At 36.9% G+C, this 27500-nt stretch overlaps 1 protein-coding gene and 1 long non-coding RNA gene across 8 annotated transcripts in view; one reads left to right on the top strand and one right to left on the bottom strand.

Moving 5' to 3' along the window:
• The window catches only part of LOC144968401 (ornithine transcarbamylase, mitochondrial-like), a 126975-nt gene that overhangs the window by 12229 nt on the left and 87246 nt on the right, over positions 1-27500 (bottom strand). Inside the window, exons 1-5 of one of the 6 annotated variants that reach the window (XR_013644580.1) lie at positions 15512-15617; positions 7971-8105; positions 7368-7482; positions 4372-4453; positions 3009-3096 (exon numbers count right to left, since the gene is read on the bottom strand). Coding sequence is in view for 4 of the 6 variants with exons in the window: in XM_078906706.1 (XP_078762832.1) it covers positions 3009-3096; positions 4372-4453; positions 7368-7482; positions 7971-8105; positions 25649-25683 (455 nt within the window). In the remaining 2 variants the exon portion in view is untranslated. Of the gene's footprint in view, positions 1-3008; positions 3097-4371; positions 4454-7367; positions 7483-7970; positions 8106-10139; positions 11019-15511; positions 15618-25648 lie in introns of those variants that run through there. The other 5 variants (XR_013644581.1, XM_078906706.1, XM_078906710.1 and 2 more) reach the window with 5 other exon arrangements.
• Positions 21357-27500, top strand: part of LOC144968402 (uncharacterized) — a 24743-nt gene continuing 18599 nt past the window's right edge. Inside the window, exon 1 of one of the 2 annotated variants that reach the window (XR_013644583.1) lies at positions 21357-22050. This is a non-coding gene — a long non-coding RNA (uncharacterized LOC144968402). The remainder of the gene's footprint in view (positions 22051-27500) is intronic. The other variant, XR_013644582.1, reaches the window with a different exon arrangement.

Genomic DNA, 27500 nt, shown 5'->3' with positions numbered 1-27500 from the left:
TAATAATAATAAATTTAATAATAATAATAATAATAATAATAATAATAATAATAATAATAATAATAATAATAATAATAATAATAATAATAATAATAATAATAGCAGTATAGTAAGGTACCCATAGCATGAAATGTCTCCAAATTAACCTGAATCGTATGTCGTCGGGGGTAACTTTGTTACTCTGTAACAATATATAGCAAAATATAGAACTATCCCTATTCGTACATCTGGGGTGATTTTGTTACCCCATGACAATATAATATAGTAAAATAAAAGAATATTCCTGGTTGGGGGTGATTTTGTTACCCCATGATGATCGTATATATCAGCATTTATTCACAAACATAACGATTATGCAATCAGACACTTGATCATTGCTGAGATTCCTATTTACTTCCCTACAAACCATGGAGCTGGAGTTTATACCGGTCTCTATAACATGAAATTGTTTGCTACCCTTTGGTATGGACACTAGTCTAGTGCAAAGTAATTTCCCCCATATCGAAAAGATCCAGCAACCCAATCACTTTTTGAGATTTTCCATCCATGAGATAAATTGAAATGTAAATTATATTTTAAGCATCAAATTACAAAATAATTCCCTTAGATTTGTGTGAATTTGAAGGTTAAATATGATAAAATAATAGACCGAATGAGAAAATTTTGGGGAAATAATCCTCAATATCTCAAAATGAGAAAAACCGAGTTTGGGAGTTTTGGAAAACCACTCTTCAATTCTATCTTAATGAGTGTGCTAACTAAATATTTTAAAATCACTTTTTAATTATTTTTTTGGTGTTTATTCCACAACTCTAAGAAACAATGGGATAGAAGAAATAAACAATTCCTGTTGCTTTAACCTAAATTCAGAAAATATTTATGACTTGCGAGCTGAGACTCAAATTTTATTGTGAGTTCTTTCAATACAAGAATAAATTCTAAAGTCGATAATAAGAACCACTCTTCAATTTCAGATTGAGAATTCTATGAATTTAACCTCGTCCTAATTTAATGGCCACTATAACATTCTGGGTGCAAAACATGTATTATTTTTTAATGTAAACAGGCCTAGAAGTGATTCAGGAAAATATTTTTCCCTGCTTTTTCCCGGTTTTTTCCAGGCTCTAGGGAAAATTTTAAGGTAGTAATTTTCAAGCATATTCATCAATTCTAGACCAGTTACCACTACCTATATATATATAGGAGAGAGAGAGAGAGAGAGAGAGAGAGAGAGAGAGAGAGAGAGAGAGAGAGAGAGAGAGAGAGAGAGAGAGAGAGAGAGAGAGAGAGAGAGAATCAGAAAAGAGGGGGAAATTATTGACTCGTAGTACATATTACTATAACAAGCCATCCAGTATCTAAGCCTACACCATCCGTGGGGAAAAAAAAGGAAAAAAAAAGAGAGAGAGAGAGATGTGAGTGAAAAAGAGAGTGGCTGAGACTGAGAGAAAGAAATATATTGACTCTGGCTATTAACACTTGGACGTATTCCTGTAAAGTCTAGGCCTCCTACAACATGCAAAAAAAAATATTTAAAAAAAGAGAGAGAGAGAGAGGAGAGAGAGAGAGAGAGAGAGGAGAGAGAGAGAGAGAGAGAGAGAGAGAGAGAGAGAGAGAGAGAGAGAGAGAGAGAAAAGAGACAAAGAGAAGGGAAATCAATAGAGAGAAAAAGACATTTGAATATTACTATGAGAGAGAAAGTAGCGTCCAAAGACTTGTGGCCTACTTATTGAATTGCACATGAATGAAATAAAGCTAGTTAATCTAGAGACAGACAAAACAAACTTAGTACAAATTACAATGAGTAAACGACCTTAAGCTGCCATCTCCAAATAATTGAATAACAAGTCACGAAAATTAATTAAAGTAGCCCAAGGACGTCGACCGTCTTTCTTAGCTTAGCTAACAATAGCATTCATGACCAAGTCAAAAACACAAAAAAAAAAAAAAAACACACTCACACACACACACACTACTAAGATGAGGGGAGGGATGTGTGTTTCTAGCACTCTTGTCTTGTCGACAATGATGAGTCGACTGAGTGAATCAAGCGTCTTTAAGTCTTCGACCAATCACAGGCTATCTAACCGAACCGGCTGGTCGAAACAAAGACGCTTCTCGCCGTCGATGTATTACGCTATTGTTGTGCAAGTGGCAAGGAATATAACACCTTTTTGAGTAGGCCTAAAAGCTAAAATCTAAAAGTAAAAAATATAATTCTGAGGAATTTGAAAGTCATATTGTTGAAATCGGCTTGAAAAAAGAACATTGGTCCTTGTTTCAGAAAAATCGGTTGAAAACCAACTGTTTTACGAATAAATTCGATTTAAAAAATTGCTTTTGTTTATTTTCGATTTTTTTAGCAACTTTTTTATTTATCGGCCGATTTTCTTGATTTTTATATCATTCTTTATATCTCAAAGAGACGAGATCAGTGATATACTTTGTTTTTCAAATGTAACTACAACATAATTTGTTTTTTTTACTTATCAACCGTGCCTGGATAATTTATTCAACAACTGACGCAACTATCCCATTGCCGTCTTCCAGTGTTTCAGCGATGACTCGAAACCACTATAATTACGTCATGCACAGGAAACATGGTAATAGTCTGTGTACTCTACGAATGCGGACCGGACTTTGCCGATTGGGTCGATCGTCATAACATAGGGCCTAGTTGTATGAGGAAACCAAAAGAGGCTGCTGCCATGCTCTAAGCCGATCGTTCGCAGGTTGGGTAATGATTACGCGGAAGAATACATGTTGGGTTGTTGTTCACCTAAATTTTTCTCACGGCTTTTTCCCGGCCCCAGACAATTTTCACCGATTTTCCCGGCTTTTCCCGGTCGGGAAATTTCAAAATAAAGTTCCCGGTTTTTCCCGGTTTTCCCGGCCCACTTCGAGGCCTGTGTAAAAATTACCCCTCCTTCTTAAAACATATGATGCAGACTGATAGTGATTCATAGTTACTCACCTCATAATACAACCAAATCAAAGGACACATTTACCTTGCAGTGTCCCTGACATTTTCTTTTGCACCGTTCTGGAGATGTTCTGGTCCAAGGGCAGTTGCATGGCCGCCTAGTCTGGCCAGACCTGATGATATAGAAGAGAGTAAATGATATTTTATTCTACTGTATAAATAAATATATCATGACATAGTTCTCAGGATAAGACCATACCGATTAGAAAAAAGAGCAAATCTGAATGTGTCCAAAATAAAATCATGTTAAAAGACACAAAAGATTAAATGACCAAATGCTTAAGGTTAGATGCCACTTTCTTTATAAGTACCAGGTGGAGAATATGTGAGAGCCAGGGACTGGATAAAAATAGCAGTTAATTATAAACAGGCCCTCGACAGTCTAAAAGGCCTGAAAGAGATTGTAGTTTTGTCTGGTATATGTCTCATTCCAACTCATACAGAGCACCTCGGTTAGAATGAAGACAATAGGACTGGAGGTCAATGTTCGTTATAACAGCTTTCATTGAATCTGCGGTGTCACTTTTACACAAACGGGGATATTTGTGGGAATGAACTAGATGATGAAAATTGAGTTTGGAGTCAACTTAATAAATATTAGGAGGAGAGAAAACCCTCTTCAATGAATGCTTTTATTTTAACTCAAAGCAAAAGTTGGAGATGATTGATCGCATATGAGGCTCTTAGTAAAAAATCTACTAGTAGATGTGGTCTGTATAAAAGAAGAGAACGAAAATTAATACAGCTGCTACTAAGCATTTCACTCTTTTAAAAAGTTATTACATTCTTTTTGTTCAATACCATTTACTCAAACACTAAAATATTAATCATATGATTCACAGCAATTTTAACAATGTATCAAGGTGACAAGAATGGAAAATTGCATGGAGTTTCCAAACATATTTGTACATAACAGCTAATGATTTCGCTAATGTTAAAACTCAAAAGATAATATGCTGTAGCACTGCACAATTTAAATTGTAGCTCTTTTTTGCTTTAGCATTAGATAGGATGGCCTGTTTAAAACAAATCTAAACTTGAGGTTGCGAGGATTTAAAATGTGAGATGGATAAATCAAAGCTATTCGATACTGCTTCTTTACATTGAGTGCAGACGTCAGGCAAAGCACCTACGTCACATCGGTGTGTGTCAATCGTCTTACTGCACTGGTAGATTTTTTAACTAATGGAAATACTTGTGTATTTGTGATTTTATTGTGGTCATGAGTATAAGAACATCGACTTAAGCAACATTGAGTTATGTCAAGTTGTTTTTAAAACTAATGTTATATAGGAAGGAGGGGAGGGACCAAGAAATAAATCGACTTGGGTAAAAATAGACTTAAGCAACGACGACGTTTCCAGAGTGCACTGTATCTATCAACTTACCTAACTCGGCTGAAAGACGAGTTCTCATACTCAGTTTGTGAAATATCATTGCTGCTGTTTTCCCTACTAAAGGTTGAAAAACCTACACGATTGAAAAGAAAAAAAACTATTAGGAAAGCACAACCTTTCTTTATCTTTTGAAACAATGTTTAAAATTTATTTTCCATCTTTCTATTCAAACACTTTTAATTCAGCATGACAATAAAAAAACTTGTAAAAATATACGGAGTGATTATTTGCAGTTGTACTGCAAATAGTCATTTTCACAGCAAAATCACTATTTGCAGAGTAGAATACCAGTTTTTTTCCCTCACTGAACACTACACTGTATTTTCTGTTCAAACTGGTGGTGTTTTCGAATGACTTGAAGTTGAATGAGAGTGTATTAGTTTGAGAAGGAAAGACAAGAAGGGATGATTGTAACATTTTGTGTGACCGAGAATTGAGATTTTCAATGTTTCAAGTTTTCCTTCAAGTCTGAAACTTGACTAGATCATTTTTGTTTGTTTTGTTTTTGTTACGCCAATCCAATCTGTGAAAATTTCCCCACCTCTCAGACTTGATCATTTTGTTCACATCTTGAAATCTGCCAGAACGTATCTTTTAGATTACTTGAATGAATGGTTGCGTCCCAGTATATTGTTTTATTTACAGTTAGTTAAATATATTTTATAAAGGCTTCAGGACCCCCCCCCCCCCCTCACCCCCGACTAGTTTCACTCTCGCCATTGCTCATGTCTAATACTCATATCTCTGTGCTCCTGTAAAGAACAAGTTATCATCCATAAACTACCACTACTACTACAACCACCACCACAGCAACCCCCACAACCTTTACATCTTCATTATCCTCCTCATCGCTACCACAATTACTACAACCACAACCACCACATCATCATCATTTCTCCACAACCACAGCTACCACCACATCGTTGTCAAGACTATAACAACCACCACCACCATCAATAAACTACCTCTACTATTGCAACTATTACCACCGCATCATCATCATTACTAATACTACCACAGCTACCTCCACACTGTTATCAAAACTATAAAAACCACAACCACTATAACATCATTATCATAATCCTTATCATCAACACTACAAACACAACCAAAACATGAACACCACCACCACCATCACTACACAACAACAGACACATCTTCATTGCCGTCATCGTCATCATCATCAATATCAAATGCAGTACCACTACTGAAATCACCCCTCTTATTACAACTACAACAACAACTTCACCATCATCATTACAACCACCACTACAGCAACCACAATCACATCATCAGCACAACTACTCCACAAGCAACATCATCCCCATCATCTTGCAAAATACTCAATACGCTATACATTTTATTAATTTTTATTATGAATGTTCTAAATACAGTACTACTGTAAATAACAATGTTGAACTAATAAACTCTATTGCAAACGATAAAACAAAGGCATAACGAACCACTACTGCAAATACGAAACAAACTTATCAGTTTGCAATTCTACTGTTTGTTTTTGTTTTTAAAGGTTGGCATCGCTTGCAACACATTACGGCCATAATATAAGCACCAGTAAAAAGGAAGAAACTGGGATAGTAAAAAGTTCTATTTTGTTTTGTTTTTTTTTTTTTTTTAAGGGTTTTACGGCGCTTGCAACACATTTAGGTTATAGCAGCGCCAGTAAAAAGAAGAAAATGGGACAGTAAAAAGTTCTAGAATTACAATTAAAGCATTCAAGAAAAGGTAAGACAAAGGGGAACTGGGAACAAATAGGGATCAGATGTAGATTCCAAGAGCACACCATCAATGTTCTTAGTTTGAGATCACCAATAAGTCTCATCCGGACACAAGCACGGCCCCCACTAAGAGGAATACACTCAAATGCTTACATTATAAATTAGAACAAATATAATAATACATAACAGAGAGATGATTTACAAGGAAAAAAATATCATCTCCCAAAACAATAACTATGCATTCGACTGTTTCCCTCCCAGCCAGGACCCCGACCAGGGCCAGGACAAAACCAAGCAATCTCATTCCAAGACAAAGACAGAATGCAAGTTGGAAAACAGATATAGAGGGATAGAAGACACAATAAGTACCTCCCTGCCCACTATGGGAGGTAGGAACCCCACCCGGTAAAAAAAGTTCTATAATTACAATTAAAGTACCCAATAAAGGTAAGACAAAGAGGAATTGGTTCAAATAGGAAAGAGATGTAGATTGCAAGAGCACACTATCAAAGTGCTTAGTTTGAGATCACCTAAAAGTCTCATCCAGGCACAAGCGCAGGTCTCAACTTAGAGGGATACACTCAACTGTTTACAAAATATATATATGTGAACAAAACATAATACAGTGTGTAGCAGAGAGATGATTTACAAGATAACAATATCAGCTTCCAAAACTATAACTATAACTATACATTTGACTGTTTCCCTCCCAGCTAGGGTATCTGGCCAGGGCCAGGACAAAACCAAGTACTCTCATCCCAAGACAAAGACAGAAAGCATGTTGGAAAACAGATACAGGAGGATAGAAGACACAGTAAGTGCCTCCCTACCCACCATGGGAGGTCAGGAACCCCATCCAGGCAATTATATTGCAAATAATGGAAAGGAACAGAAACTGCAGTAATACTGCAAAAACGAAATGCAAAATAATAATAATAACAACAACAACAACAACAATAATAATTATAATAACAATGATAATAATAATAATAATAAAGTTTATTTATAATGGGCCCAATTCTCTATACAATAAATCTCTAGGCACAAAATAACGAAACATTTGTTGTAGGCAACTATTGCAAATACAGAACACATCCGAACAGAGCATTTACAGTACTACTGCAAATAACAAAAAAAAAAAAAAAAGCTATCTAATATCTGCAGTACTGCTGCATATAGAGATAGCCAAAAATATAAGATCTAGCAATGTAAAATTATTTCTTTTTAATTAAATTAATATACAACTGTTACCTCATCATTGTCTTTGATTCTTGTCTTTAAATCTTTTGCTGTCCATAGAATTTGTTTGATTTCATCTGCTCTAAAATGTTGTAGACTGAGGAAATCCCTTCCAAGGAGAGAGATGCTGAAAATATTTCAAATATTGAGGAACTTCACCATTTAGGAAAGATGAACCAACAAGTGACTTCTCAAGCCCACAAGAGAAGAAGGTTCTCAACGCATAATTCAAAAAGACACTGGAGAAAGAGAAAGAAAGAGAGAGAGAGAGAGAGAGAGAGAGAGAGAGAGAGAGAGAGAGAGAGAGAGAGAGAGAGAGAGTGAGAGACGCACACACACCAATAAAGTAAGTCTTTAAATCCTGGTGTTTTTAAATAAAGTCAAAATTATGACAAAGACTATGAACAAGTATAGAGCAATAATATATCATTAGTATCATTCGCATAAAAGTGTTTAGGTGGAAACTCTTTACCATCATTATCAAGACGCAACTTCAAATTCCTGGAATTTAATCTGCAAACTCTTTAACATTGATTAGTATTTTTTTTCTCTATGTGTTATAATACATTGATCTGTCCCAGTTTAATTCATTCCAAGTACACCCAACCAACTTACATGGTATTACTTTCCTGACCAATATCTGGCTCTGATGAAAGAGTTGCACTTCCACTGAGACATTTTGTACAGGTAATGGATGGAGATTTTCTCAGTCTTATATGACGTGAGACAGTCCTTGATATCATCCTCTGGCTTATTTGTAAAGAGAAATAAAAAGCTCTCTGAAATGGTTTCTTGATTGGAAACATTTGATTTACAGGTCAAAAGTCAAAAAGATCAATTTATCAAATACTTACCTTCAAATAATTATCTATTAAACAATGTTGGAATATGTCAAAAACACCTGACTTTCACACTAATCAGTTTCCTAATTTCTTGCTTTGTTGGTGTTTTTGTTTTTTTCAAACGACCATCGACATACCCAGATGGCTAAACAGTCATTGCATTGAAAGAAGAACAAATCAATTAAAAGAATCAGTGACAATTGAAGCATTCCTTGCCCAAAACATTCCAAACGTTAATAAAACTGTTTCGAAGAAAACAAACACAGACGTTTAGCCCTATTTATTTAATTGTCGATTTTTAGTAGCATTTTGAAGTATTGAAAAGTAGTGTAGAGTGGTCCATGGTTTTTTTTTTTGTTTTTTTTTTCTTGGTTTCTTTTCTTAATTCGAGATCCTTGAGGTTTTTTTATTATTTTTTTTTTTTTCAGTTAGGATTAGTCATGGGTCATAGCAAAGGTCCTAGGGTTTATGTTTGTCATATTGTGGTCAGTGAAAGATACAAGGTTTTATTTTTTTCTTTTAAGGTTACTTAAAGCAATACTTGGGTTGTTTCCCCTAGGTCGAGGAATGTGCGAAGGCCTCCCATGACTATGTATAGGGACTTTCCTGAAAAATTCAAAGTTTGAATAAGAACAAAACTTATCTTATGACAAAGCCCTTAAGACAACAAACACAAAGGTGCAAAAATTATCCTTCTAGCTTTACTAGAAGCAAAGTTATGGCCAAAAATGTGTCGTGAATTTACGCCTTCTTTGGACTTGTATCCAAAGTACCCAAATACGTGACTGAAAATGGATGAAATTGTAACATTTTATGTCATAAAAAACAAACCGTCCGTCGGAATTACATGAAACTTTCAGATGTAACAAATTCTATGAAAAGAAATATAATAATATCATTTTCAATGAGTAGGCACCTATTTTTCAATGTTATTGACCCTAAATGGGCATGTGAAACATAAAAATTCAAAGATTTTCCCAAAAAATTATGGTTCTACTGCAAAAAGTTGTGGATTAATTTGCACGAAACTGTTACAGGAGACATGGAAAAGGTTGAGAAATGGAATAAAGTTCTTCATATTAATTCAACAGCTTAAATTTTGAGTGTCTAACTCCAATTATGAATGAATGAACAAGCAGAAATGGGTATTTCCCCAAATCGATGACCGAAACTTTAACATTTTTGGCCATAAAAGACATAAAAGTTTGTCGGAATTGCATGAAACTTTCAGATGTAAAAAATACCATGAAAAGAACTATAATAGCATCATTTTCATTGAGTAGGCGCCTACATTTTCAGTGTTATTGAACCTAACTGTGCACAAGGAAACAAAAAAGGTGAAAAATTTCCCCTAAAAATTCAAAGATTTTTTTTTGTTGTACAGCAAAAAGATGCGGACCAACACCTTCCATGCTGTCACAGACATCTTCAGTGTCTCTCAACAACATTGCTGCAGAGCGCATTTTAGGAATGTTTGATGCTGTTGTACAGCAAAAACATGCGGATTGATTTGCACGAAACTGTTAGAGAAGACATAGAAAAGGTTGAGAAATGGAATAAAGTTCTTTACATTGATTCGACAGCTTAAATTTTGAGTGTCTAACTCCAATTATGAACAAATAAACGAGCAGAAATGGACATTTCCCCAAGTCGATTGAAATATTAACATTTTTGGTCATAAAAAACAAACTGTCTGTTGGAATTGCATGAAACATTCAGATGTAACAAATACTATGAAAAGAAAAATAATATCATTTTCATTGACTAGGTACCTACATTTTCAGTCTTATTGACCCTAAATTTGCACACAGAAACAAAAAAAAATTCAAAGATTTCTTGTTGTACAGCTCTACATATTGAGTTGATGTAATTTGGAGATTTATAAGCTAGAATTATTAACAAATTAATGAGCCAAAATGAGCACTTTCTTACATTATCTCACCTCTTTACAATCAGGAGAGAAGAGTTGAAGATTGGAGCATTATCTTTGTAATTTCATATCCATATCATCCAGACTTTCTTCATCCATGCTTGCATTGATGACAACCAGATCGCCCATGAGACTGTCTCGCTTGGGCTCATAGACCTGGTGCCACCTCCCTTTTCAGCTGCGTAGTCTATCAACAAAGAACGTACTGACGACTTTGAAACCACAGACGGTGCAATGGAACGTAGTATCCTCGCCATCAACATCCCAGACATGGAGAAAGGAGGAAGAAGAAATTGTGCCCAACATAAAGTTAGATACAAAAATATGTGAACCTGCATCCACTTTTTCAAGGATTCCAGCATGATCTTCCTTTATAAGTAAAGCTTTGATGTCCTTCTCCACTTTGTATCTGGCTGTTGCATCTCTCTGTTGCGCCTGCAAAGTTTGTCGTTCTTGAGCAGCAGAAAGGTTTTCTTTTTGCCTACCCTTCCTCTCTTTGATTACTACTGGGGCCCTCTTGATGGCATATTGCAGCATCTGTTGTTTCACAAGTTGTCCTTTCTCCATGACATATTTGAGGGTGCCATTCATTGTAGCCTTAACTTTACTGTCAACAAAGCCAACAGTTACATTGGGAGCCTTTCAGGACAAGGTGTCAAACATTCCTAAAATGCGCTCTGCAGCAATGTTGTTGAGAGACACTGAAGATGTCTGTGACAGCATGGAAGGTGTTGGTTGGCTAAAACGGCCGTCGATATATGGAGCTAGTTGTCTCCTTAGCGTGGCAAGCATGGCAGAACAGACACATTTGACTATGTCGGGAAAGGATTCTGCAGCAGGGTCCTTCTTCAGAGCTAGATAAACGCTGTCAGCTGCAATGGGGACTCTGAAGGCATCGTCGCTGTCTTCAAGCAATTTAGAAGGGTCAGCAGAGAGCTCATGCAGATAATTCATACATCACTTCATATATGGCACCATTTCCAAATGTCTCTTCTGTGCTGGATTCTTGTAGAAGAGACGCATCCAGGGTCCAGTCAAGACTTTCCCAAAGAGACCTTGAACTTGCACCTGCACCATTATATCAATGTTACTCAGGTCTTCGAGAAGGGACAGGCGAATCTGGGTTGCAGTGCAATACTTCTTCAGGTAGGTGGTGAATGATTCCTTTAGGCTGTAAATGATGCCTGCAGAGTGGAACAAAACATGGCGCCGGTTTCCTACATACCGAGGAAGAATGTCTTCTGTCCAGATCTTTCTAAAAATAATTTGAATATCTAAGTTTTGAAAAACAATAAATAAAGTTGGCTGCACGACAGTCCTTGCCATATACATTGCTTGGTACATTTTCAGCTCTGTCACGAATACCAAGTGCTTTTCTAGTGGTTGAGGCTAACCCGTCAAGTGGATGAACATTACAGTTCAGCTCTACCAGTTCTTTGTTCAGGAGCACACTCAGCTCAGCACTGATGCAGTGGTTGATGGCAGCTCTTTCTGTCAGGGTACAGGTTAAGCTGGCATAAAATCTGCTTAAGACATCCTCCATTGTCTGGTCGGTATAGGAAGCATCATCATCAAGTGCAGACATCAGCGATCATGTCCCTCAAACTTTATCTGTCCTCAGATCTTCTCAATAGCTCGATTCCTGTTCCTCCTCCACATTGGTATCCATCCGTTCAAATTGTCAATGTAATCTATCCTCTGTCTACCTCTTTTTTTCTTCCCAGCAACTTCACCCGTAAGTACAATCTTTTCACTTCCGTTTTTTCTGTAAATATGTCTGAGAAATTTTAACTGTCTTTTTCTGATGGTGTTTACCAAAGTTGGTCGTACTCCAATTTCTTTTAACATCTCCTCGTTTTTTGTTGTTGTAGGAAGCATATGATGCAGCAATTCCCTTGAGGGTGTCAACTATGTGGTTGAAATATTCCTCTTTTGTTCCACCGGACAAGTGACCACCTGCAGGTACATAGTTTTCCTATGTGAGGTAACAATATGGACCTCATTCACATGAGTGCCCTCAATGGAGGTGGCATCCCATGCAAGCGTAGTCTTCTCCGACCAGGGGTGAGAATGACTGGTCACTAAAAAGGAGGACATTTTTCAGCGCTTAGATCAAGAACCATCCATGCAAAAAATAACCTATAAATTTAAATTTCATTAAAAGTTATTGTGATGCACTCCAAAATGTGTCTCCCAGCAATTTCTGACATCACTCGGAGGAATTTCAAAAACTGAAAGTGTAATTATAACATGGTGGTTGTAGTAATGGTAGTGGTAGGGATAATGATGTGGTGGTGGTTGTAGTAGTTGTGGTAAGGATGATGATGTGATGATGGTTGAAGTAGTAGTGGTAGTCGCCACATACATCTCCCGTATTCACGTTTCAAGTTGACCAGAGACGCCAACTTAAAATTTAGCTCACGTAAATTTCAGAAACAATTCCGAACAATTTCAATGCTTAAACAGGAATTTCTGCAAACAAAATATAATCTATTGAGATCATCCTAATACCCCTTGTTTCAAATCAAGTAAAGTTCCAAAACCAATTTATGACATATAAAATATTAAAATGAATGGTAGGTGTGGTAATAATAATGATATGATGGTGGCTGTTGTAGTGGTGGCAGTAATGATAATGTATGTAGTTATGGTGGTTGCAGAAGTGGTGGTGGTGATATTGTTGTGTTGGAGGAGATTGTAGTTGTGGTGGTAAGGATGTGGTAGTGATTGGTGTTTAAATGGTGATAGTGTTGTGATGATGTCGTAGGGGTCGTGGCAACGATGATAATGATGTGGTGGAGGTGGTTGTAGTAATGGTGGTGCTTCATGAAATGATTGTGTGGCGATGGTGGTGGTGGTGGTTGTAGTAGTAGTGGCAGTGATGATGATTATGATGATGATGATAGTGGTGGTGTTGGTGGTGGTGATAAGGTGTGTACTTGAACGTGAAAAGAGAAAATGATGGCTGATGTGAAAAGGATATGATCCACTTAATAGATTTAGGTTTGTCTAACAGAAGGAAAGATAGTGTGTGTTTGTGTGTGTGTGTGTTTTGTTTGTTTGTTTTTAAGGGTTTAAGGCGCTTGCAACACATTAAGGTCATATCAGCGCCAGTAAAAAGGAAGAAAATGGGATAGTAAAAAGTTCTAGAATTACAATTAAAGCACCCAAGAAAAAGTAAGACACAGGGGAACGGAACAAAAAGGGATCAGATGTAGATGTGGTAGGGATGACGATGTGGTGGTGGTTGTAGTAGTAATGGTGATAGGAATGATGATGTGATAGTTGTTGTAGTACAGGTTGTGGTTGTAAAAGTAGTGGTGATAGGGATGTTGATGTAGTGGTTGTGGTGAGCCTTTTTAAAAGGCGGAATAGTGATGGTGATGGGCGGAGATAAAGCACCATTTAGGCGGAAATCCTCCTTTAGGCGGAAGATTCTCAGCCCTGTCGACAAAAACATGGCTTCTGCAGTCTGGAGTTAGGACAGTACACCAAGCTCTTGAGCCATGCAGCAAACTGTTGAGGGTCCCGGAGCACAGGAAAGCTGTTGGTTGTGAATAACAGAGGAGATGAATAAAATCAAGTCGCCAGCTCTCTCCACAGGAACATTGCTGACCAAGCATTTATAAATCACCAGTCGCATGTTGTCGCAATACCGTCCTGTGTGAGTATTGATAACATCGTAGTCTCCATTTGTTGGGTGTTCTAATTCACTTTCCAAAATGAGAATTTTACTTTGCTCACTCCGTAACAAATCCTCCAGGTTTTTCAATTTTAACTGCTTTGTTTAGCACTATCTCGGTATTGATTCGTTTTCTATTCTCCTTTTCCAATGTCTTAAGAAAATAAGTCCTTTCCCCCACCAACTCTAAAGCCTTCACCCTCCTTTCCAACAAATTCTTGTCTCTCCTCAAACTTCTTAATTCAGTCTGCCTTTTTTCTAACATCGCGTCTTTTCTTTGAATCTTGTAATTCACATGTTTTACATTGTAAGCTTTGGACACTTTATTTCTCTGTCTCCTCAGAGAGGTGCAGGTATCCTTAAGTTTTTAAAATAATTCTTGCATCTCCACTCCAGGACATTTTGCACAATCACTTCTCAATTCCAGCAGATTTACAGCCTGAGTCTCATTATCCCTATCCACGATAGCAGCCACCTCCACAACATTTCTTTTCCTACCAGACACAGGTACACTGAATTCGGATGCCAGGAGACTCTGTAACTTAGAATAATCCCTCTTTCATTCTTTCTTTGCTTTATATTCCTTCACCAAACGTTTAGTTTCACAGCAATTGCATCACATGTGCAGTCATAGCTTTGATTGATGAAAAGTGTGTGTATGTAATTTGCAGTTACTGGAATGTCTTTGTCGTGACGAAGGTAGATATAAATTACATTGCCATTTTTCAGTAGCAGCAGCTCACTGTTCATATAAGCAGCCAAAGCAGGATCAGGATCTTGATCAGTCATAATGATGTTTTGAGTTAAAAAGAATGATGAACAATGTGAGAATAGTGACTGAAGGTAGTCAGCTTCAAATAATCAATTTAATAACAAATTGCTAGGTTACTATTTTTAAAAAGAGAGAAGTAATTTCCCGCAAGGGCGAGCTATTTTCAATGCTAAGTTATTATGTATTTTTTTCAAATTTCAATTGGGCAGAAGCCTTCTGCTTCAGACAAGGTCTCGCACATGCTGCAAAGCATGTTTTTCAAAACCATCTTGACTGCCAACATTAATCAACAAGGCATGAAGAGGGGGAAGAAAAAGGGTGAATTAAAAATTGATAAATATAGATTACAGTTACAGTTAAGAAAAAAGTGAGAAGCAATCCCTGCAAGGGCAAATCCAAATCTTGAATTGTGATTTGCTAAGACGCTAAGAAGTTACTAAAAAGGTCTCATCCATGGTGTGCAAAGCCGGGTTTTCAAAAACAACGTGTTCATTAAACAAGGCATGAAAGATAAAAAAGAAGCAGGAGAAGGAGGAAGAGGAGAAGAAGTTGAAGAAGAAGAAGTGGCAGTACACTGTTCACTGTGTTTGTAAGTAAAGACAGACAGACAAGACTTGTGTAGGACAAAAACATATGATCTGTAACCTGTAAATAATCATACTGAACTGTTACTAAGATAGACGTTCTATATACTGTTGCTAGCTGATATTTTAAAATTTGAGATTGAGTTGTCAGTTTCTGGTCATCTGACCATTCACTCGTTATTATCAGACATGTCCGCCAATAAAAATAAAAGAGAAGAACACTGATTATTGAATTGACAGAGACTCAGCATTTCCACACTTTGTTTGAATGTTTACACAATTGTACGGCGGTCTGTGGAATCTAAATCACGATATAATTTAAACATATATAAGTAAATTTTTATACCTAATTGTTCTGACTGAACAGGGATGACGAATAGAAAAGGAATAATTGACCCTCAGACTCAGATGTTGAGCTCACTCAAATATCGAAAGTAGGATTATTATACAATGAAAGACAATGTTTACAAATTTGCTTCGTTTTCATTGGCTGATGACGAACGAATTGTATAGTAATATATAGGATGCTGTATTTAGTGCACTAAATTCACCATCAGACCAATGAAGAAATAATGTGCACCTATGATAATATGTCTGATATATCCGAAAACAATTTTGATCTTGGATTAAGTGACATTGTTGATATGGACAATACCATTTGCGTTAGTTTGAGGGTGTATTTCCATCACAGCAATGAACACAGAACAATTTGGTATATATAATATAAGCCTGCAAACAAGAACTCGTTGACACCTTGTAATAAATGATATGCCTATATGGACATAATTCAGAAGATAAATGAATTATAAATGTTTTCCTCGATTTAATAACTAAGTAATGGTAGTAGAATATTTTCTGACACTGTCAATTCGATGAGAATCGTCACACCAAATTACAGTTTGTTAGCTCTCCCTCCCAGAAAGCTCTCTTTTTAGTTCACGCCGCTCTCTCTCTCTCTCTCTCTCTCTCTCTCTCTCTCTCTCTCTCTCTCTCCTCTCTCTCCTCTCTCTCTCTCTCTCTCGCTCTCTCTCTCCTCTCTCTCTCTCTCTCTCTCTCTCTCTCTCTCTCTCTCTCTCTCTCTCTCTCTCTCTCTCTCTCTCTCTCTCTCTCTCTCTCTCCTTCCAAAAACAAATACACGGTCGACGTATACGGAACACACTAAGGTTATCACGGCAATGCCAACAAATGTATGAAAACAAACAATCCATAGATTGCAACAAGCAACAAATAAACAAACAAAAAACAAACAAAAATAAAACAATATACCCCTCTACCCTCCCCCCTCAAAAAATAAAATAAAAAAAAAACAAAAAAAAAAAACAAGCAAATACCCCCCCCCCCCCCCCTCTTTTTTTTTTTACGCCCAAAATAAAAATAAATTTAAAAAAATAATAATAAATAAAAAGCCGACTTGATCGGGAAAATAATTAAAATATGATTAATTATTTTTTAAGTTTAATCAAAATCTAACTCTCCCCCATGGCCATTTACAACCCACCTCCTCAAATCGATATTAACTAGTAGATTTCGTTTACCAATCAAAACGAGGGATTTGTGACACATATCAAGCTCGCTCGGACAAATACAGCTGGTTGTTTACAAACAACAGAATGAAGGAAGTTGACATCACTTTGTTATTGCTTTATAGTTGTGTCATAAGTTCTCACTAGATTTGCCCAATAGATGCTGTGCGCTCGGCTAAGAAACTCACAACATTTTGTGTTTTGTATGCTGACTGATAAGCTTCACTCCCATGAGTGGGTCCATACTCTTTCCCTGAGTCCCAGGTTAATACCGCATTGCTATCCACCTGCTATAGTCTCAAGTTCATTCTCCTCTGCTACCCAACTCATAGTCGGCATCAATTGCCACTGGTATACACTTCCCTGAGTCTCAGGTTCACTCCAAACTGTTGCCTATTGCCTATTTCCCATTACTTTGTCGGATATTGTCGGGTTTCGGCGGGTTTCGTAAAAAAAGTAATTGGTGTACACTTCCCTGAGTCCCAGGTTCACTCCCCGCTGCTGCCTACTTCCCATAACTTTGTGGGATTTCGTCGGGATTCGTCGGGTTTCGTACATAAGAAACACCGATCCTTTCAAATCTACTCTTCTTCAATAGAGGTTTTACAAATAACTGTCTTAAAAGAAGTTGGAACTGCACCAAAGTGGAGTGACTTATTCACTTAGTTACAGTTTTTAAGTGATGAGTTTGGGATGTGCCTCTCTTGAATGGCTCATTGCAATTTTCCTCATCATTGTTGGCGTTTGGCAACGTTTAAATTTATGTTTGCAGAGAAAGTGATTCGAAAGGCGCTACAACTCTTTACAACAGATGGTGTTTTTGACTTTTGGCATTATTTATACGGTAGAGAAGCATTGTGTTTTGGTCGATTGATACATTTCTTTTTGAACATTTAGACCTGTCTTTCTCAACAACCTCTCCATTTGCATCTTTTTTTATTATTATTATTCATTGTTACATTTTCATTAAACCATAAAGCTTCTTTCCTGTGAGTAATGCGTCTAACTTTAAAGGAGTATGTTTATCAATAAGATCATTTAAAATGTTGTTAAAATCATCTACATTTTTTACATTGGATAAGTTGATTTCAATATCTAACTTTAATTAATCTAGAACTATTTTCTTTTGTCTACTACCGTCGTTTATGAGCAGTTTACTGGTTAAACTCTAAAATTATATTAATTTAAATCATTTGTGCATGATAAAATATTGGAACGTTGAGCTTGACTGGCCGTTATGCATCACTGAGAAACAAAAATGATTTTTGTGTCTTACGCCCATATGAATGAGGAATTCAAACTACAATTGAGTAATAAATTTCAACCTCTTACTGAGCTCGAGGAGGACATAGATGTAGAGTCACATTGGGCAAAGATCAAGGAAGTCTACATAACAACTTGCCACGAGGTATTGGGGGTAAAGAAATCGGAACATAAAGAATGGATAAGTCCAACCACCTTGGACCTTATTGAAAAGAGGAGAACAAGGAAGGAACAAGTGAATGCAAGCCGAACAAGGGCTTCAAGACTGGATGCACAAGAGCAGTATCGAGCCATAGCTAAGGAAGTCAAAAGATCTGTGAAGAAAGACAAGGAAGCATTCATGAACAGACTTGCAGAGAAAGCAGAAGCAGCAGCGACTGGAGGACACATGAGGATCCTTTATCAAACTACCAAGACACTTGCTGGAAAATATGGGAAACCAGAGGTACCAGTCAAAGACAAAGATGGGAAAACTATGTTTGGAAAAGAGGCTCAATCTGAACGATGGAGGGAACATTTCAACTGCCTTCTGAACAGACCACCACCAGACAACCAGCCAGAAATTTTGCCTGCAAGGAATGAGCTACCAATTAGCTGTGATCCACCATCGATAGCAGAGATTGTGGGTGCCATTAACAAGATGAAAAGGGGAAAGCTGCTGGACCAGACCAGATTCCACCGGAGGCTCTAAAAGTTGATGCGGAAAGAAATGCTGAGGCCCTGCACCCACTATTTGAGAGAATCTGGAATGACGGGATATTCCCAAAGGATTGGAAGGAAGGACATCTTATCAAGCTTCCAAAGAAAGGGGACCTCAGTAATTGTAATAATTATCGAGGCATCACTCTTCTTTCTATCCCAGGAAAGGTTTTCAACCGTATTATTTTAGAGAGAATTAAGAATGCAACAGATGCTAAACTGCGGGACGAACAGGCAGGTTTTCGGAAAAACCGTTCAACCACCGACCAGATTGCCTCTCTGCGAGTCATAGTGGAACAGTCTATAGAATGGAACTCTCCTCTTATTGTCAACTTTCTGGATTACGAGAAGGCTTTCGACAGTATTGACAGAGCAACATTGTGGAAAATTCTGGCACATTATGGACTCCCTGAAAAGATAGTAAACCTCATTAAGGAAATGTATGAAGGATCAAGTTGCAGGGTTGTACATGAAGATTAGCTTACTGACAGCTTTGAAATTAAGACTGGTGTCAAGCAGGGATGCTTGCTCTCTCCATTCCTGTTCATCCTTGCCATTGATTGGCTAATGAAGGAAACCTCCAAAGGGAGAAGAAATGGGATACAGTGGACCCCCTGGACACAGTTGGATGATCTGGATTTTGCAGATGATCTGGCTCTTTTGTCCCACACCCAGGACCAGATGCAAGCAAAAACCACAATTATAAACAGCCTCTCGGAATCAATTGGTCTAAGAATACACCCTGCAAAGTCAAAGGTCTTGAGGATAGGTACGCGTCAAAGGGAGCAGATCAAAGTAAAAGATCAGGAACTCGAAGATATAGACACTTTCTGCTATCTCGGAAGTATAATTGACAAGGATGGAGGCACGGAAGCAGAGGTGAAAGCACGAATAGGAAAGGCACAGGCTGCATTCACATCTTTGGACAGAGTTTGGAGAACTAAAGATATCTCCCTTCAACTAAAGCTAAGACTTTTCAACTCAAACGTGAAGTCTGTCCTACTGTATGGATGTGAAACTTGGAACGCATCACAGGCATGTATAAGGAGGGTACAGATTTTTGTAAACAGGTGCATGCGTAAGCTACTCAGAATAAAATGGATGGATAGAATAAAAAATGAAGAAGTATGGAAAAGAAGACAGCAGAAACCAGTGGGAGAGGATATAGGAAGAAGACGATGGAGGTGGATCGGACACACGCTTAGAAAGAATGACTCAACTATAACAAAGAAAGTATTGGACTGGAACCCTCAGGGCAGAAGATCAAGGGGAAGGCCACGAGGAACATGGAGAAGAATTAAAGAAGCTGATATACAGAGAAGTGGTAAGACCTGGAATGAGATTAAAAAAAGTTGGCTCAGGATAGAGAAGGATGGAAACTGTTTGTCTGTGGCCTATACCCTGACCCAGGGTGAAAAAGGCAATGATGATGATGACGCCCATATTGAAAAGCAATAGTTTATAACTCAGCCTCTAACGTGGTTGGGTTTATTATCAAGTCACTGTGATAAATGAGGGGATGGTGGAATGGCGAGAGAGAGAGAGAGAGAGAGAGAGAGAGAGAGAGAGAGAGAGAGAGCGAGAGAGAGAGAGAGAGAGAGAGAGAGAGAGAGAGACACGTAACACAGGACAAGATATGACGCCTGTTAGGCGATATTACATTTTTTTCCGATAGAGAGAACGCTGTTAACAGCCAGGTTATAAAATAGATAATAACAACAAAAAAAAACTTGAGTTTTTATGTAGCGCAATATCTACTGAACGTGTTCAAAGCGCTTTATAATGTAATCATTTTACACGTGAGTACGGTAAGAGAATATAAGTAAAGACCCTTTTGTCTGTCAGGGAAAATAAATGGTATATCGCCAAACACGCGACAAGTCCCGTCCTGCATGTTAAGTTTTGGCTTTGGTCAGGGATCCCTTGCAGAGCACTTTGGCACATTTAGTAATTTAGTGCATTTTGCGCGGTATATAAAGCTAAAAAAGCTGGGGTTTCAAAATCATAACACACGTAAAGGAGGCTTTTATGATTATATTTAATGTTAAATCAATTTTGTAGATAAGCAAAGAAAGAAAAAATATTCCCTCAAGCCACAGACAATACGATACGGTGTAATGGATTTGCGTGGCGATTTTATATTGATATTATCATCAAGAAGGCAGCATTCTCGAGTATGATATTCACGTGCTTTCTTGATCGAGTTTTCTTCTTCTTCTTCTTCTTCTTCTTCTTCTTCTTCTTCTTCTTCTTCTTCTTCTTCTTCTTCTTCTTCTACTACTACTACTACTACTACTACTACTACTACTACTACTACTACTACTACTACTACTACTACTACTACTACTACTACTACTACTACTCCTACTGCTACTACTAATACTTCTCTCTCTCTCTCTCTCTCTCTCTCTCTCTCTCTCTCTCTCTCTCTCTCTCTCTCTCTCTCTCGTATATATATATATATATATATATATATATATATATATATATATATATATATATATATAAATATATATAATATATATAATATTATATATATAAATGTATGTATATTGATTTTGTGTCATTGTTTAATAATGTTTCAGTTAACACTTTTTGTCCCCGGAACCACGAGTATCCCCGTGTCGATAAGACTTGTCTTCGTGTAAACACTGAGGGTATGGTAATATGATAATAAAAGATATCGTAATTTTCGCTACACACTACACACCTCACATCTCATTGGCGAAGAATGGGCTGCTTATTTCAAACAGTAAACAGAGCGTTCAGTGCTGTTTACAAAGGTTGTTAAAAACGTGTGTGCTAATGAACTAAGTGCTGGTGTAATAACACCGTAGAGCAAAGAGGTGTGAAAGAAGTTCTTTTTGGCTCGATTTTTAAATCGATACGAACCGCTACGGTTTGATGTTTTTGTTTCGTTTATTTTTCATTGAACAAAATGGATATATTAGTGAGTAATTGGATTCAATAGTTAGATGTCACGTCCTACCAGCAACGAGCAGCTGGGTTCTAAACAAAGAAAATCGGTACTTTTTATTCTTCATGTTGACTAGAACTTTTTCACATGACATGTGATCAGAATGTATAAAAGTCAAAACATGATCTGATTTATAATGTTTTTCTCCTCTGGATACATTTTTATGCTCGTCGGAGAAGTATATCATAAGGGCGCCCGTCATTGTTCCGATAGTTTAGAACCAGTTACTAAGTTACTATGTGTCATTATGAGGGAAGTGACGTCACGCCTTTTGAAGCCTATTGTGATATGAAACAGTTACGCCTCATTGATCCAACGTGCAGAGTGCACATATTCGATTACGATCCATAGACACGGCGTGTTGTTCCTTTTGTAAAATGCGGATCTAATGTTATTTCGTTGTCTTCATTAATAAGATGCACGGTGAGTTAAGAAATGAATCTTTCTTGTTAAGATAACCCTTTTCTCCCTCATCAAAACATAATATTTCAAGACAATTACAACTAGAGTCTATATAACAAAAACCATATTTAAAAAAATGTGGCCAGAAAACTCGCCCTTCAAATATCGATTGATTTAAATGACCCTTTAAATCGATCGATATTTGAAGGACGAGTTTTCTGGCCAAATTTTCAAAAAGTGTTTTACCAGAATACGACAGTATAGTTATTGGATGGGTGTCATTCCATGTACTCGAGTCATTGGTTACTTTGCAAAATATGCTCAAAATGATCTACATAATGAACTGTGTTCACAGTTTTCGAAATATAGGAAGAACGGAATTGACTTCACCCAGCTCATTGTTATTGTTTTTAGACAGCTCGGCGCATAGTTAAGTCCTAGGAAAAGGCTCTTTACTTACATCATCTCACCTTACCCAGGTGTAAAATGAGTACCCGCCTTTAACAGAGTTGTTTATGTCGGAAAAAAATTGTAATATCGCCTAATAGGCGTTATGTCTCGCTCTGCATGTTACGTGTTGCTGATGTTTAGGGACCCCTTGTAAAGCGCTTTGAAGACGTTTAGTGAATATTGCTCTTTATTACAGCTACTACTACTACTACTACTACTACTACTACTACTACTACTACTACTACTACTACTACTACTACTACTACTACTACTACTACTACTACACACAACAACAACAACTACTATACTACTACTACTACTACTACTACTACTACTACTACTACTACTACTACTACTACTACTACATACTACTACTTACTACTACTACTACTACTATTACTACTACTACTACTACTACTACTACTACTACTACTACTACTACTACTACTACTACTACTACTACTACTACTACGACGACGACGACGACTACTACTACTACTACTACTACTACTACTACTACTACTACTACTACTACCACTACGACAACTACTACAGCTACGTTATTTACTTCCTTCAAAAAAGATCATTTCTCATCACATCGTATTTAAAATATAAGTAAGTTAAGATCGTGCGCTGTCATCACACAACTATAACTTGTTGCTTTTGGATGGATCCAGGATAGACTGTTTCTTGGGTATACAACAGCTTCAAAAATTAACAAAAGACGGCGGTAATGATTTCGCCATGTCTAACTAGACTTATTAACGTTGTATTTTTATCATCATCATCATCACCACCATCATCATCATCATCATCATCATCATCATCATCATCATCATCATCATCATCATCATCATCATCATCATCATCATCCAAGACAAGGAACCCATGTCCTTTGATAGTTGACAGTTGTTGATAGTCTGCTAAGCAATGTGTAAACAAACATTTTGATTGGATCCGTATGATATGCTTAAAGGTCTATTGCAGCATACTTCGGGTCATTTGCATCTAATTATCTGGGTCATGTTTTGACGGCGTCATCATCTGCCCAGGTCGATAAATTAAGTTAATATCTACATAATATAAACCACAATAAAACCATTTCAACTAATTTTTCTCATTCATTTGATGTATCGATTTATTAACATTATCTTCATTTATCAATTATCTATTTTTACAGTATATTTGCTTTCGACTTATTCATTTAATGTATTGTCTTCCCATTCCTATAATTATCTAATTTTAATTTAATTAATTAATTTATTTATTTATATTCATAATTAATTATTCTTTTCCTCCATGGCTTTGGTGTTACACAACCACTCGTCACTTTCGGCCATCCGTATCCTTTGAAGGTGTACTGCCTTATGAATGCTCTCAAAGATATGCAGCATCGGTACGGTACTACTGAGATCTCGCTCATTGCGTCGAGATGTGATGTAAGGCTACATCCGGGTATCTTTTTTCTCCAACGATTTCGTAATTACGAAGTGAATCGTAAAAATGAGAACAAATCTACAAAGGATTATACAATTATTGGAGTGAGACATCCAAAGTTAAAGACAGGAAAGCTATTACGGGCCAGCACTGAACTTAATCTTTACAATCGATGCAACTTCCAAACACGAACACTTGAATTGAAACCGTTCGTATCGTTTGGTTTCGAGTTCGAGACTGGTGATTAGGAACTTTATAAGCCGGAAAACGTCGCGCACAAAATAGGAGTCCCGTTTATTTTTGTTTACATTGTAGATAATACACTTTAAGTGAAATCAAACATGTACAAATGACATTTTTATATTAGTTAGATACATCATATATGGCTAAAATATTCTGAAAATTAGGGTCCAAATTGGTCTTGTTTTGTTCAGACAAGCGCATTAATTTTGAATAATTAACTTTACCGTGGTCTAAAATAGATCAAAAGTAATAGTTGATTTACCATTTGTTTAATAAAATATCAATATGTAGAAAACATTTGATGCCTGAGCGAATATTTATGAGTATGTGCTTCTCACAACCACCTCACAACCATCATTTATGTTTATTTTTTTCTTTTCCATAATTTGCTTAGGAAAGTGAATGATCGAAGGTAGGAATACATGTTTTAGCACATGTTGCCAGTCTCTCTGTGTTGACGGTGTCATTATCTGCTCAGCTTTTTGAGTATTTTTATCGTGCCAACTGAGTATCGATTTTTGACATTATTCTAGTCAGATTCTTTTATTAATGGTGCGTGTTTTTCTGGTTTTTCTCAGCTGTCCCTCTATCAAAAGTTGTAAAAATTTGTGTCAACCTCTGACTCAATTTGTCTTAACTGAATCTAGATTTTGGACCGTATTGATGCCATATTTAAAACGTTTTCTTCTTAAAGACCTATTTTTAAAAAATCTACTTTAAAACAGCTGACATAAAATTAGAGATTTTCCACTGTAAAAAATGAAAACAAGTTACGCAACAAAAGTATGAATGAATTCAACGTATTTCCAAAAAATCTGGTGCTGACATAGTGATTATGAGTTCACGTCATACTTATTTCCAAATAATAACAATTCGCTTTAAGTGTTATAAACATACCACTTATGTATTTTGTATTAAATTTTGAATTTATTATTTATGCCATATTATCTACATCATGTCGCAATTACCAAAGACTGATATATGAAATCTCTTACTTTAAAACTGGATAAGAGTTTATACAGATGGCTCAGTTTCCGGCCCCCTCATGAATGGAGGTGCTGGTGCACTCATACACTGGACAGATAAAACAGAAACAAAAATATCTGTATCAGTGGGTTCAATGTGCACAAGTACTAAAACTGAAGAAAAAGCCATCCTCAATGCAACAAAAGAACTATCCAGAGATCACAGAATATACGGGAAAAATGTGGTTTACTTGACAGACTCTGATGATGCTCTCCGGTCTATTGAAAATTACCAGGACTCTGAAGCCGCACACACTGTGGAGGCCCTTGAGGGCTTATCTGATAAAACAGGAAAAATTGTGCTGCAGTGGATTCCAAGTCATGTAGGTATATATGGAAATGAAATTGCCGATCAACTGACCAAAGAAGGAGCCCAAAAGGAACAACCGAAGTCGTCAATCACTTACCATCAGCAAAAGAAAATAATAAAGCTAAAAATAGACAAAGAAAGGAATGACACACACCTGGAACACAACAAGCAGGATCCAATCCATGCCATTCAGCGAAGTAGCCAAGTCACCCTATTCCGCCTCCGAACAGGACACAATAGACTAAGAGGACATATGTTTACAAAGCTAGGTATTGGAACAACCCCTTATTGCCCATGTGGAACCGACCATGAAACACTTTACATGTGCTTATGGATTGCCCATTATACACAACGTGCAACGTTCGAACCACTGGGTCACCCCTACAACACTCAACACAAAGCTCTATGGTGAGGCTGAGAACCTAAAGCGGACCACAGACTTCATAGCAGATATCGGACTGCAGACATAGATGTCCATCAGAGGAACGAAGAAGAAGAAGAAGCAATCATTTGAAATTGTGATTGTATACTCAATACTGTCAAATTAACAAACACTGTTAATATAACTTTGACACATTCTTGTCTTTGCATGAAAGTTTCACAAGGCCTTTAAAGGTTTTAAAAACATAGGCCTTAACAATCACGTACGTACGATCCATCAGTTCCACTCTCGTAAAGCTGCGAATAGAAGTCTTCTTGTATCTATCGATAAGTCATTAAAGAGGACGGCAATGGTTTTGGAATTTCACAATCAACCATGAGAAGATCGTTATCGAAATACGACAGAGAGATCATAGATAACTTTGATATGGATATCATACAAAGATGTATGGGTGAGCGTAAATATACATCCGAAAAATATATTGGACGTCTGATTATTCCTGTAGAAAAAGGACCATGGGTTCTGGACAGATTGTTATTCTTGCAGGTGGTGATGATACTGGATATTTAAAAGGATGCCATGCCATTTTTTCTTCTCTGAATCATCTGGAATATTATTCTGAGGTCAATGCAAATGTGTTTTAAGACTGACTAAATATCGTTTGCTGCCCTCCATTGAAGCACCCAGCTGTATTGTATTGGACAACGCTACCATTCGTTGGCTCATGGTCACTTTAAGGCTCCAACTTTGGCAAATATAAAAGCTGACATGATTTCATGGTTTCAATCAGACAGTACTACATTTTCTATACTCCTTAGTTTAAAAAAAAGAAATGAACCAGAAACAGCTTTCAAAGCACACTGTCTAATCAGGGAGGGACACGAGGTTGCGCGACTTCCCCCATATCACTATGAGCGCAATCCAATCGGTCATTGGGCCTAAGTGGAGGGAATTGAGAGAAGGAATACCAAATTTACTCTCACCGACGAGGCAATAAATGATAACAAAGAGTAGACTGAGAAAAGGCATGCCTCAACCTTCACAAACTAGAGGAAAATTACATTTCATTGGATAGAGTGATGCTCGGAATCTTTCTGTTGTCGTTTCATTTCTCCTTTTCATCATCCTCGTCATCAGACTGTGCTGATTGATGTGTCCAAAATTTCTTGGTTGTTGTTGTTGTTATTCTTGTAATTGTTGTTGTTGTTGTTGTTTTATTGTTGAACACATATTTTGTTGAGACACTGTCTCATAATTGATGGATTTTTACTTTTGACCAGTCTACATAAATTTATGTAATCCTCTTTGGCATAAACACAAGCTATTTCTCAAACTTTTGCAATCAAAATTATATTGGAAGCGCGTCATGTTAATTTTCGTTTGTATTCACCAGTAATGTGTATTGATAGTTATAAAATGTAGATGTCTGACAGTTAAAAAGTGCCATTCGTTGCTTCATATTCAAAAACTGCACGTATATCGTTTAAGCTTCAATTAACCGAACACTCCAGTTTAACGAATTCCTTCAAAATGGATATGCGGAAAATTCATAATTTTGATAATGTAAATCTTCTATGAGTTCCGATCCTCACCTGTTATCGATTTTAGTATAGTTGTAATATAC

The sequence above is a fragment of the Berghia stephanieae genome, chromosome 3 (assembly GCF_034508935.2).
Source record: "Berghia stephanieae isolate SIO BIC M18660-M18661 chromosome 3, UCSD_Bste_1.3, whole genome shotgun sequence".
In the NCBI taxonomy this organism is placed as follows: domain Eukaryota; kingdom Metazoa; phylum Mollusca; class Gastropoda; order Nudibranchia; family Aeolidiidae; genus Berghia; species Berghia stephanieae.
Note: the sequence above shows the minus strand (reverse complement) of the source record. Positions and strands in the feature narration are given on the sequence as shown.